The 11,963-nt window shown below is 40.3% G+C and overlaps 1 protein-coding gene across 1 annotated transcript; it reads right to left on the bottom strand.

The window, feature by feature from the left end:
- Positions 1-984: 984 nt before the first annotated feature.
- On the bottom strand, positions 985-2,729 carry SNX4 (sorting nexin 4). Its single transcript, XM_031944665.1, is given in 11 exon segments — positions 985-1,169; positions 1,172-1,343; positions 1,490-1,541; positions 1,543-1,594; positions 1,790-1,918; positions 1,921-2,019; positions 2,022-2,107; positions 2,109-2,235; positions 2,238-2,496; positions 2,564-2,690; positions 2,692-2,729. Coding segments are annotated over 11 exon segments (1,326 nt in total).
- Between the last annotated feature and the right edge of the window lie 9,234 nt (positions 2,730-11,963).

Genomic DNA, 11,963 nt, shown 5'->3' with positions numbered 1-11,963 from the left:
TTGACATAGAGATCTCATACACTGATGTGTTACATCTTGTAACCGAAACCCCATATGTCCAGAACGGAGCCAACTTACTTTAGACTTGTCATTGAGGTTTGAAGAAAATTGATTTGGAAACTTCCTTATCGTGTTTGAACATATTCGATTGAAAGACTTTCTACTAATTCATGACAATGGACTCCAGTGCTCATTTAAAGAATCGTCTTCTTTATTGGCAGTATCCAGTTTTTGTCCAATATCAAAATTCTGGTGAAGCACAAAGTTGAAGGCCTTTTCAGGCATGTACATATATTACTTACAGGGCTGCTGATGGAATAACTTAAATGTCACCCTACATTTCTACTGAGCTTTTGTCAAAGTAAATAGCACTATAAAGCAAGTAAAAATCACTCCCCACAGCACTCTGGTGAATATTCATTTAGCCATCTTTTCTAAGTAAATCTTAAGGTTATCAGGATATAATATTAATATATAATATAATTATTAGAATTATGTCATCTTAAGTCAAAACTCTCTAAATTATTTCATACATTTATAGAGACAGCCTAGGCTGAAGGGACCTAGAAGCATAATTATTAGAATTATATAACTTAAGTCAAAACTCCCTAAACTATTTCATACCTTTATAGAGAGAGCCTAGGCTGAAGGGACCTAGAAGCATGACCTAACAATGGGATTTTTATTAGTTCAGGATCCTCTCAAACAATACCAAATGTCTTTGGGGGAGAAGCAGCACTATAATTGATTCATTTCAATAATTTCATTTCATTTCAAAATTGAAATATTAAGTTGTTAATCTTCCTGAAAAAAAATCTCATTTTGTGTGATATTCTAACAACAAGAGTCATCATAAAGAACATTGTATCTACTCAAATGATTAAATTGTAAATTATTATATATACTAGGTAGCCACTCGAATGTTCACTCGGTGCATGTGCTTCTGTTCTGGAGTCCTTGACTGAAGAGCATTCATTTCTAGGATTACATATTGCCGAAGTATTCTTTAACATTGGTCCACCCTTGAATTCCCTTTTTGCACATACTGGGAAGCATAGGGACGTAGCTTATGAGAGCCTTCTTTAAATCGTGGTGCTTTTGCTCTTTGAAACATTGGACATCTGCCCGAGCAGCTTTCACAAATTCTCCGCCTTCCAGATTTGTAACTTCTGCTGTTCTCCTTCATTTATTTGTTCCTCTAGCACCTTTATTCTGGCTTCTCTTTGCTCTGTGCTTTCTTGACCAGACGGTTCAGTAGTCATTCCTTATAGGGAGAGTGTTCTCGCAGTTCCTGTGGCGAGTTCTTCACACTGTTCCTTTTGGTTTATTGTTTTTGTTTTGTTCTGTTTTTGCTGAGGCAATTGGGATTAAGTGACTTGCCCAGGGTCACATAACTAGGAAGTGTTAAGTGTCTGGGGCCACATCTGAGCTCAGGTCCTTTTGACTTCAGGGCTGGTGCTCTATCCACTGCTCCACCGCACACTGTTACCAGATCCTGAGCAGCCATTTTCAAGTCATGCTGCATTAGTTCATGTTTCCTCCAAACCACTCAAATAGAAAAGATCTTTCTTTAGTTGATCTGCATAATGTTTTTCTTCTAAAACCCACCTTCTTAAATTGTGGTTGGTGACCCCATGTGGGGTCTCGTAAATAAATGTGGGAGTTGTGAATTATGATATATTTTCCTATCATATCATATCATAGATATATCTTCTATATCTATATATCCAGGGTCATGTTAAAATTTCCGGGGCAAAAAGGGGTCGTGAGTGGGAAAAGTTGAAGAAGCCCTGGTCTGAAATATCACAAATAGGAGTTGCACATACATCCATATGATGTCCTGCACTCTGTAGTCCATCTCCCATTTCTTTTTCTATGGCACTCCACTCACCGAAAACTCTTCCATAATTTCCATGAGCTTAATCGACTCATAGAGTCAGTCTGCCACTCTGGCTCTTATTCAAAGAAGATGTGGAATGACAGGCTGTAGTTCATCACTAGAGTGTTTTAGCTTAGTAATCTTTTGTCTGGGTTTTTCACTCTAAATGTTTCATTAAGAGCTTTTAACCTGGAGTCTGTCTTTAGCTGGAGCTCTGTTTCATTCCTACGTTAAAAACTATGAGAAGATTTTGTCTTCAGAAAGGAGAAAATGTAAAGTCACTTTAAAAAGAAAGTTTTCCAAACCAATTCTTCATCTTTCCACAAACTCACGATCCGTGTCATCTGCAGAGTTTATCTCCAAATGAATTCTGCCTTCTTGTCAAGCAGAGCTGGGACGGCAATGTGTGGATAGTGAACTAGGATGCAGTTTCTAAATAATTCAAATGTGCTCGACAGTCTCCAAAGATAATCTGTAAGAATAATGACCATCACATAACGTTCAACTGATTTTATCCCATTAAGGAAAGCTTCTTGTATGTTCATAACATTTCTTCCCAACATTTTTTCTGCTTTTGAAACAGTAATTTTGATTTTCTTTGACCACAAAACTACATTCTGTCATCATGGCATCCCCGGAGCCTATGAGCATCATGGCGTCCCCAGAGCCTATGAGCATCATGACGTCTCAGGAGCCTGCAAGCATCATGGTCTTCCTGGAGTCTGCAAGCCTACTTTCAGCTCCACTTCCTTTCCTGGCCACTTCCTCATCTCCAGCCTTTACTAAATTGGTGTCCAGGCTCCCCAGAGGCTAGAAGCCCCAGTGGCAGCTTGAGTGCTCCCTGTTCCATGGGGACAGAGTCAGCTTGACTTACTCATCTGACATTAAGGAAGCAACTGTCCATGTTTGAACTAACTAGACTGCCCTCATTTGTAAAATGTCAGGATCATATTAGGGCATTGCTCAGGTTTTTGACAGTTCAAAGTCCTACAAACCTGTAAAATTAAAGGGAGGAAGATTTTGGCTTAACAGAAGTAAAAACTGTTGCTCAAAACAGAAAATTATCTGAACTTTCCAATTCTAAATCTGTGATTCTTTGGTTCTTTGTACACTTAGCCATGGGTTGGTAGAAGGACTAGTCTTTCTGCATGTGTGAAGTGAATTCATCATTGAAATGGTCTCCTGTTTCCCACTGGCTCTTCCCATTGTCCTTTGGCTTTAGAGGAGTATATTGACGCAGGTGAGATATCCAGAATAGCTTTTGGAGCCAGACCAAAAACATATCGGTTGTCTGACAAAGGATGCAGACAATTTCTTCAAAAAAAAAGATGAGGGCTGCTAGGTGGCGCAGTGGATAGAGCACCAGCCCTGAAGTCAGGAGGACCTGAGTTCAAATGTGATCTCAGACACTTAACACTTCCTAGCTGTGTGACCCTGGGTAAGTCACTTAACCCCAAATGCCTCAGCAAAAAATAAACAAACCATAAACAAGGCTATCTGTGGGGCCATTGGCAAGCTGGGACCTGGAAATAGGTGACATGGTTTGAAGAAGTAATTCATGGCTCCGGGCAGCAGATCAGTGATGACTCAGAAGACAATTGATTTAATAATCATAATGAATATCTCTCCCAACAACTCCGTGAGGTAGGTGCTATTATGCCCAGTTTACAGGTAAAGAAACAGTCTGAGAGACAGTTGTCCAGAGGCACATTAGAGCTAGTAAATATCTGAGGCACACTCAAACTCAGCACAACCAGACTCCAACTTTAGAAACCTATTCGCTCCTCCAGTTAGTTGTGTGGCTCAGAGAAGAATCTTTAGAGCAGAAAGAGTCTTTATGGGTCATCTCACTGTAGCATGTCTAGTTGTTTTACTAAACTACTATTCCTACTGGGGAGCTAGATCCCCAGAATAAGGCATCTATGTCCCCTTAGGGCTCTAGGGTGCTTAAGGGATGGAAGGATTTCTTTCTAATTCTATGGTGCACAAGCCCAACCAATCAACGTGCTTCCTGACATGATTGTCAATCAATTATCAATTAGGCAGAATCCATTTGTTTGAAAGAGGGGTATTTCCTAAAGTGGTACAGCAAGCACAATTGGTAGAAAACCATCTTTCTAGCTCCTCTAAATACTTTTTTGGAGGCCTCATTTGCTATGGTGTAGTTCTTCCATGGGCCTTTTTGAGAACATTGAATTTGTATCCATTCTATCTTTGGCTTTTGATGCAGACACTGCCATCAGCTGTTCCTGGGGTGTTGCTAGAACATGGATGGCAAGATTGGAAGACCTCTGATTCTTCCTCCAAAGTTCACAAGGTCCTCCTTTCATGGGGTAGGGGATAGACTGAGGCAGAGACTGAGACCCTCTCAGGCTATTTTCCTCTCCTGCATAGACTCCTTCTCAGGGGTTTAGTTGAGAGGCTGTCTCTTCTCTGCAGATCTCTCTAGTTTTGAACTAGCTTCCTCTAGCTCTCTGATTTTATTTAGGGCCCACGGGGTGTTAGCAAATTTCCTCAGCCATGGAATATTATTGTTCCAGTTGATCAAAACCTATGAGACCTGTTTTCATCTGGTTAAGGAAACAGTTTCTAGCCTTTAGTCACTTACTTTATGTGGAGTGGGGAGGAGTAGCTTGATTGATTTACACTTGGGGGGAGTCTTATATTGGTGTATATACCCCTGGTGTATAAAAGAAGAAACCAAGAGCCAGACTGGTTAAGCAATCTGTCCAAAGTCTCACGAGAAGACCAAGATTTGAATCCAGGTTGATTGATACTAAATCTGGCAGTCTCTCACCAGACCATGATGCTTCATGGTTTACCTGTTCCCTGCGTGGTACCGGAAGGGGCTGCAGTAGGCCTCCTCTGCCTCCTTCTCCCAGGCCACATGCTATGTAGGCACTGCTGGTACCCTGGTGCACAATATCACACATGCTTGACCCACATGGGTCACCAGTAATGCAATTAAAAGTCTTCATAGCAAAATGATTTTGCACGCCCTCGATGACCTGTTTCATGCTGAATTGTTATTTATGGTCATTAAATAACAAGGTCCATGACAATCCTTTGGATTCCAACACGCGTCCAGGAAAAGACAAGGTTGGGAAATTCACATCTTGTGACCTTGCTGCCTAGACCACGGACCAGCAACTGCTCCAGAATGCTCTCCGTCTCTTGCGTGTGTTAGTTAAGCCCTTAGTTTTAAAAAAAATCAAAATGTCATCACGATAAGCTACTACATTTTGAGTCAGGTCTGCCAAAACTTTGCTGGCTAAATGTGAAAATGAGCAGAGACGATTTGAGTTAGAAAGACCAGTCCAAATATTGCGTACAAAAGGGCATTTTCTATGCATCCCCACAAATATTGCTTAGCAGATTATACACCCCACGGAGGCCTAATTTGGCAATGAAATTAATATCCTGAGTTCTCCCCGGGTGTTATGGGATGATGGAGGGTGAAGAACAACCTCAGCTCATGATTTCATTTAACCTTCAGCTGCTCCTGTAGGCCGCTGTAGCCAAAGAAACGATTATCTGGAAGCTAACTCATGACAAATCACTCTGTGCTTGACCTCGCTGGTCCTTGGACACAAGACGTAGTCCTTCTGAAGGCCTGAACTTGTAGGTATTCTACAGAGACGGCCTTCCAAAGTAATGAAGGGTTGGGATTTAAGTGGAGTAATCACAGAGGATAAAAAGGCATGGAGGCAGTGCCCATACCGAGAAACAGCACTCAGATCTCGCCCACTCTTGATGCTTACCTGTCATTCCATGTCTTCGACTCTCCCAACCTCTTGAGAGACAGTAAGATCAAGGTGGGGATTTGGGGTGGAAAGACACAGATAGACCCCTTCTTCAAACTGCTCTTTAAATGTCCTGAAATTTGGGGGTGCTCCCTTTATTTACCTTAATCCATGAGGATGGGATTTACCGAGAAACAGTCCTTCTGAAAGTCTCCCATAAATCCTCATAATCTCCAAGTATGTTAAGAGGTTAAGCTCCAAGGATCACTTCAACAGCCAGAAGCAGTTTGCTAGGGGATGTTTGTGGTGACCAGAAAGATCAAGACAGTACCCAGACTCGGTTCAAGTCAACATACCTCTATCAATCAATCAACATGCAGTTATTAACTCCCAACTATTTGCCAAGCAGTTCACTGCTGTTAGAGATACCGAGAGAAAAATGAGACTGCCCCTGCCCTAAAAAGAACTTAGATTCTAATTAGGGAAGATGACAGATATAGGGAGTAGGTAGTGAGGAAAGGGCATTATGTTCCCAGCTGTCACAGAGTTGGCGAAAGGAGCCAAAGTCACACCTCTTTCAGTAGCAAAGGAAGCATTGATTTGATCATTGTTCCCCTGAGCAAAAGCAAAAGATGGAGCAGAGAAGAAGAGCACTCATTATACGTGTGGCAGGGAAGAGAGCAAGATGTCCACAAAGTAGGCCCTAAGGCCCCTTCTTTTCTTCTCTCTCTGTACTGTTACATTTGGTGATCTCATCAACTGCCACAGATGAAAATATCATCTCTATGATAAAGGTTTTCAGATCTATTTATCCAGCTCCAATGTCTGTCCTGATCTCCAGTCTTTCATCCTCCAACTGTGTATTGGACATCTAAAACTGGATGTTCCATAAACATCTTTAGGTTGATGTGTCTAAAATTGAACTCATTATCTTCCCCAATAAAGCTTCTCCTCTTCTGAATTTCACTATTTCTATTGAGGAGGCCACCACCATTCTCCCAATTACTCATGATTACTTCCTATGCTCAATTCCTCAGCTCTCACTTCCCACAATCACTTGCCACATCTTCTCAACTGTATCTTCATAATACTTTTCATTCATGCCCTCTTTCCTCTTCTGACCCCACCACCACCCTGGTTTCGCTTCTCATCATCTCATGCCTAGACTATTGCAATAGCCTGCCAATTGGTCTCTCTGCCTCGAGACCCTCCCCACTTCCCAACTCTACTCTATCTTCCACTCAACTGTCAAACTGATCATCCCAAACTGCAAATCTAAATATGGGACCCAGTAAACTCTGGTGGCTCCCCATTACCTCCAAGATCAAATATAACATCCTCCCTTTGATTTCTAAAACTATATATATATATAATCTGTCCCCTTCCCACTTTTCCAGTCTTCTTCCATTGTCATTGGTGTTCTCCAAAAAGGAAAGACAAACAACAACAACTACTACTACCACCACTACCACTACTACTACTACTACTACCACCACTACCACCACCACTACTACTACTACCACTACTACCACCACTACCACCACCACCACCACTACTACTACTACTACCACTACTACCACTACTACTACTACTACTACTACTACTACTACTACTACTACTACTACTTCTACTTCTACTATTACTACTACTACATGAGAATCTTCCCCATGTTTACATAATACCAAAGGATACAAACAGAACATATAAGCTCTCCACTCATACTCTATGACTAGCCTATCTTCCTTTTCAATCATGTATTTGTTTTGCCTTTATATCATTTCCCAGAATAATTTCTTACTGGGTACATGTCACAGCCTGATCACACTTACTATGCAACCCCTCCATTGTCCCTTGAGTGAGCCTCAGTTTCAGTTGTTAAGAGGTTGCAATATTGATTCTCAACCATATAACAGCACTGGAAAGAGGGCAAACATAAAAATGTTTACTTCATAGAGAAGTTTGGCGTCAAAGAATTTAGCAAATTCCCAAAGGCAATGCAGCCTACTCTCCTCCTTCCCCTCCCTCTCCTTCTCTTCCCCTTCCTCCTCCTCCTCCTCTTCAATGCTAGGCCCAGCTGGTCTCACGTGTTGTGAATAACCAAGATATATTGCTGATGGATTGCTCTATGGTTCGTCCATCCAACTGCATATTATAGTCTCGACAGTAGGCATTCATCATCTGCTTGGTTTTTCCTGTGTAGACAATTAAGTCAAAAATCATTTGAGTGATTGTGGATCTCATTTATGAGGTTTTATAGTGTTCCAGGGCTTGATACAATCAGCACAATGACATCTATGAATAGGAACATCTGGAAAACTTCACTGTCTAGAGGAGATTTTGGATTTTATTGGATTTCCTCCATGACAGTGGTGAACCTATTTGGCAAGCACAAGACTCCCTATTTCATACTTCACTTGATGCAAATAATTAGACACTCATCATATAAGATCATCTCTCATATCTTTCAGGTGATCTTAATATGATTTGGACATTTGTAAGGGAGACACTTTTTGGGAGGAGAGTCTTTAAGGTGGCATGTTGTTCTGCTGAATCAAATGCTTTTTTATACAGTGGGATCTTATATTTTTTAAAAATCTTCAGCCAATTTTGTTATCTACATTATTAAAATGTGATCTACTGTAGAATACAGATTTGTCAAAGCCTGTCCGTTCATTACTAATGATTTTTGTCAAGAATGCCATTTGACATATGTGTCGATTATTTTCATAAAATATTATATAGATGGAAAGGTAGGCGTACAATTTGGTGTTCTCTCGATTGGTTATCTCGATTCTGTAAAAATAAGGTTTCCCCCCACCATGTATTATGTATTTTTATTTCTTTTAGATCTCTTGAGAGTGGATTCCTCAATGCTCCGAAAAAACTGCACCATATCCAGCATACACTTCCTCTGATACACTTGGTTGAATCCAGCTGCTTTTCTCATTTCTATTCTAAAAGAACATTTTACCTCCTCGAAGAACACTTCCAGGATTGTGATGTTGGACTCCAAATGTGGTACTCCACTGTCCTTGGTGGTGAAAAGAATTTATCATAAAAACCTCCTTACAGATCTTTTCCATCTTTCATCTGTGTCTTGTCCTCCTTCAATATCCTTGAGATCACTTAATCAAGTTACTTGCCAAGCTTTTGGTAAATTTGTTTTTCATCCACTGCTTCTCACTATTTTATGGAGTGATGTAGCCCATAATCTTCCTCTGCCCTTCTCCATAAGATTCTAAAAATGGATTTATATTCCAAACTGATCTTGCCTTTGGCTACCATGTCTCTGTGCTTACCAAGCGGCTCAAGCATTTTCTGACTGAAGGGTTTTTTTAGTCTCTTGTGGTTTTTCCACAGTAACAATTGACTTACCTTAGTCAGATCTATACAAAAGTACAGAAATGTCCTTTCCTCCATCCATTATTTTCATTTTCAATGTCAATAGCTTACTCAAGTCAAGTTGAAGTTGTTTTAATTGCATACCATTATTTTTTTCCCATTTTCATTCTTTTTCAAGCTTTAAATTTTGGTCTTCCCTCTAATATATCAGAGGGCAGATGGTAGATAGACAAATGGTTCAGGAATGACTCAAATCAACGATAACACTTTGCTTCATGTTAACCTACACCTTTCTTTTTTTTCACGGTCTGGTTTGCACTTTATTATTATTTTTTTAATTAAAGCTTTTTATTTACAAAGCATATGCATGGGTAATTTTTCCACATTGACCCTTGCAAAACTTTTTGTTCCAAATTTTGCCCTCCTTCCCCCACCCCCTCCCCCATTTGGCAGGTATACACCTTTCATTTTTGTGATGTTATTTGATATTCATTATGTTCAGCATCCTCCAAATGATTTTCTTAAAGAAGGTATTCATAGAGTCAAGGCTTTTATGTGATCTAAAATCTTTAGTCTTTCTCATTTCTTACTTCTGAACCATGTTTTGCACTGTCCTCATCTGTGCTTACTTCTGTATTGAAGTATATACTTTGACCCAATTTTGGGGTGTCTTAGTGAGTTCTTCATAGAACTTCTCCACGTCTTCATTCTCAAGTACCTTGCAGCCCTGGAAGCTGATGGAGAGTTAATTGTACTCAATAAATTAATTCAATGACCAAGTCATCATTCTTTCTAGCTAGTCCATAACTGCTTATTGCTGACCTCCTGGTGCGGATGTTTTCATGCTCATATTCTAGGGAATACAGCAGCAGTTATCAGTTTCTATCTATGAACTGTGAAGGTTTTCTGGAGGCAGCCTTAGTTTCAGTTACAATAAATAATTACTCCAAAATGCAGCCAGCTGGTAAAAATGCAAACATTTATTTCTCCTTCCAAATTAGCCCAGTTAGTTGAGGCCTAACTCTCTGCTTGGTTCCAAGAGATCTTGCAGCTTTGTCCTTGGCTTCTGCCTCTGCTTTCTTCAGCCTCCAGCCAGCACCAAGTTGGAAGATGCAATGAATCTCTTGCCTCAAAGATAGGGCTTGTGGGTTTCAAGAGCTCTCCCCGACTCCAAGTAAAACTCTCTCGAGCTCCCAGAGTTTCTAGTAACTCCTCAAGTAACTAACTCAAGTAACTCCACAAGCTCCAAGAGCTCCCTCTATATATGTGATCTCCCAAAGGTTAACTCCACCTTCTGGAGGGAGAGAGATTCTGGGTTATCTCCCAAAGTGCTCTCTGGCCCTAAGGGGTGTGTGAATTCGGTTATTTCATTCTAAACCCTGACTCTCCCAAACGTGTGAACTCCATTGAGTACTTAGATACTTAGATACTTAGATACTTAGATACTTAGATCTAAAGGTGTGAACACAAGCATTGTTTCTATCAGTTCCACTTAGTACCTTGTTTCAAGTTCTGGCCCAAAATATCTCTTTCTAAGATCAAATCAATCACATTGAACCATGCCAAACCAGATAACTATTGTCTCTATCAACTCCAATGTCTTAACACTTTGTAAAGATTCCAACAATGGACCACTTTCATGAGGTGCAAAGATCTTGTAAATCATTTATTCCACTCCCAAACCTTCTCCTGGAATCAGTGGGATTAATGGGAATAAATTTGGTGGGAATAAGATATTGATGAAAGTGTGTTGGATTTTTTGTTAAGCATTTTGTTAGTTCATCTTAGAAATAAAGAATTTAGAATGAGAACTAGAAGGAGCCTGAAGACATACAATTCTGAGGATTTTAAGATTCATCTTCAGATTCTAAGGAGCAATTCTAAATCTCCAATTCTAAATCTATAATCCTATTAATCCTCATTTCATAGAGGAGGAAACTGCAACTCGGGGATTTGCCCAGTCATTTGTCCAGTAGCAACACAGCTAAAAAGTGAGAACTGAGGTCTCCAAAAGTCTCCAAAGTGGCCACTGGGGTGGACCAGGCCACTGCTCCCCTATATTACAGGTTTAAATATATATGGACAGAACTGATGCTAAGTGAAATAAACAGAACCAGGAGATTATTATACTTGGCAACAACAAGACTGTATGGTGATCAATTCTGATGGACAAGGCTCTCTTCAACAAGGAGGTGATTCAAACCAGTTCCAATTGTTCAGTGATGAAAAGAGTCAGCTACACCCAGAGAGAGGAACTGTGGGAGCTGAGTGTGACTCACAACATAGCATTCTCACTCTGTTGTTGTTTGCTTGCATTTTGTTTTCTTTAACAGTTTTTTTCCTTCTTGATTTGATTTTTCTTGTGCATCAAGATCACTGTATAAATATGTATCCAATATATTTAACATGTATTGGATTGCCTGCCATCTAGAAGAGGGGGTGGGGAGAAGGAGGGGAAAAGTTGGAACAGAAGGCTTTGCAAGGGTCAATGCTGAAAAATTACCCATGTATATGTTTTGTAAATGAAAAACTTTAATTTTTTTAAAAAAGGAAAAAAAGAAAAGAAATATATATGGATACTGCTTGGGCTTATTTGTTCCTAAGAGTCAGGGATTAGCATTCCCTATTTGTGTTGTTGTGATTGAGCACTCTATCCAATAGCATGGAGCATTCAAGGAGAAATGCCAAACTCCTTATACTCCTCAAAGAACTTGCCATCTCTATCCCCAAGCTCTATCCCCACACGTCTTGTGGATGGTAATGGTGATGGAGTGGTTGGGTCTGTGTGGGTTTATCTAATCAGTCTCTTAGTTTGGGCCACACCTACTAGGGAAATTCTGTCCTTTTCCCTTCATGTTGCATTTTGATGCAATCCTATTGGAGGGCAGCTAGATGGCTCAGTGGATAAAGCACTGACCCTGATGTCAGAAGGACCTGAGTTCAAATCCAGCCTCAGACACTTAATAGTTGCTAGCTGTGTGACTCTGGGCAAGTCACTT

This window comes from Sarcophilus harrisii, chromosome X (assembly GCF_902635505.1).
Source record: "Sarcophilus harrisii chromosome X, mSarHar1.11, whole genome shotgun sequence".
NCBI classification, from domain to species: domain Eukaryota; kingdom Metazoa; phylum Chordata; class Mammalia; order Dasyuromorphia; family Dasyuridae; genus Sarcophilus; species Sarcophilus harrisii.
The sequence above is the reverse complement of the archived record's forward strand: the minus strand, read 5'-3'. Positions and strand labels throughout refer to the sequence as shown.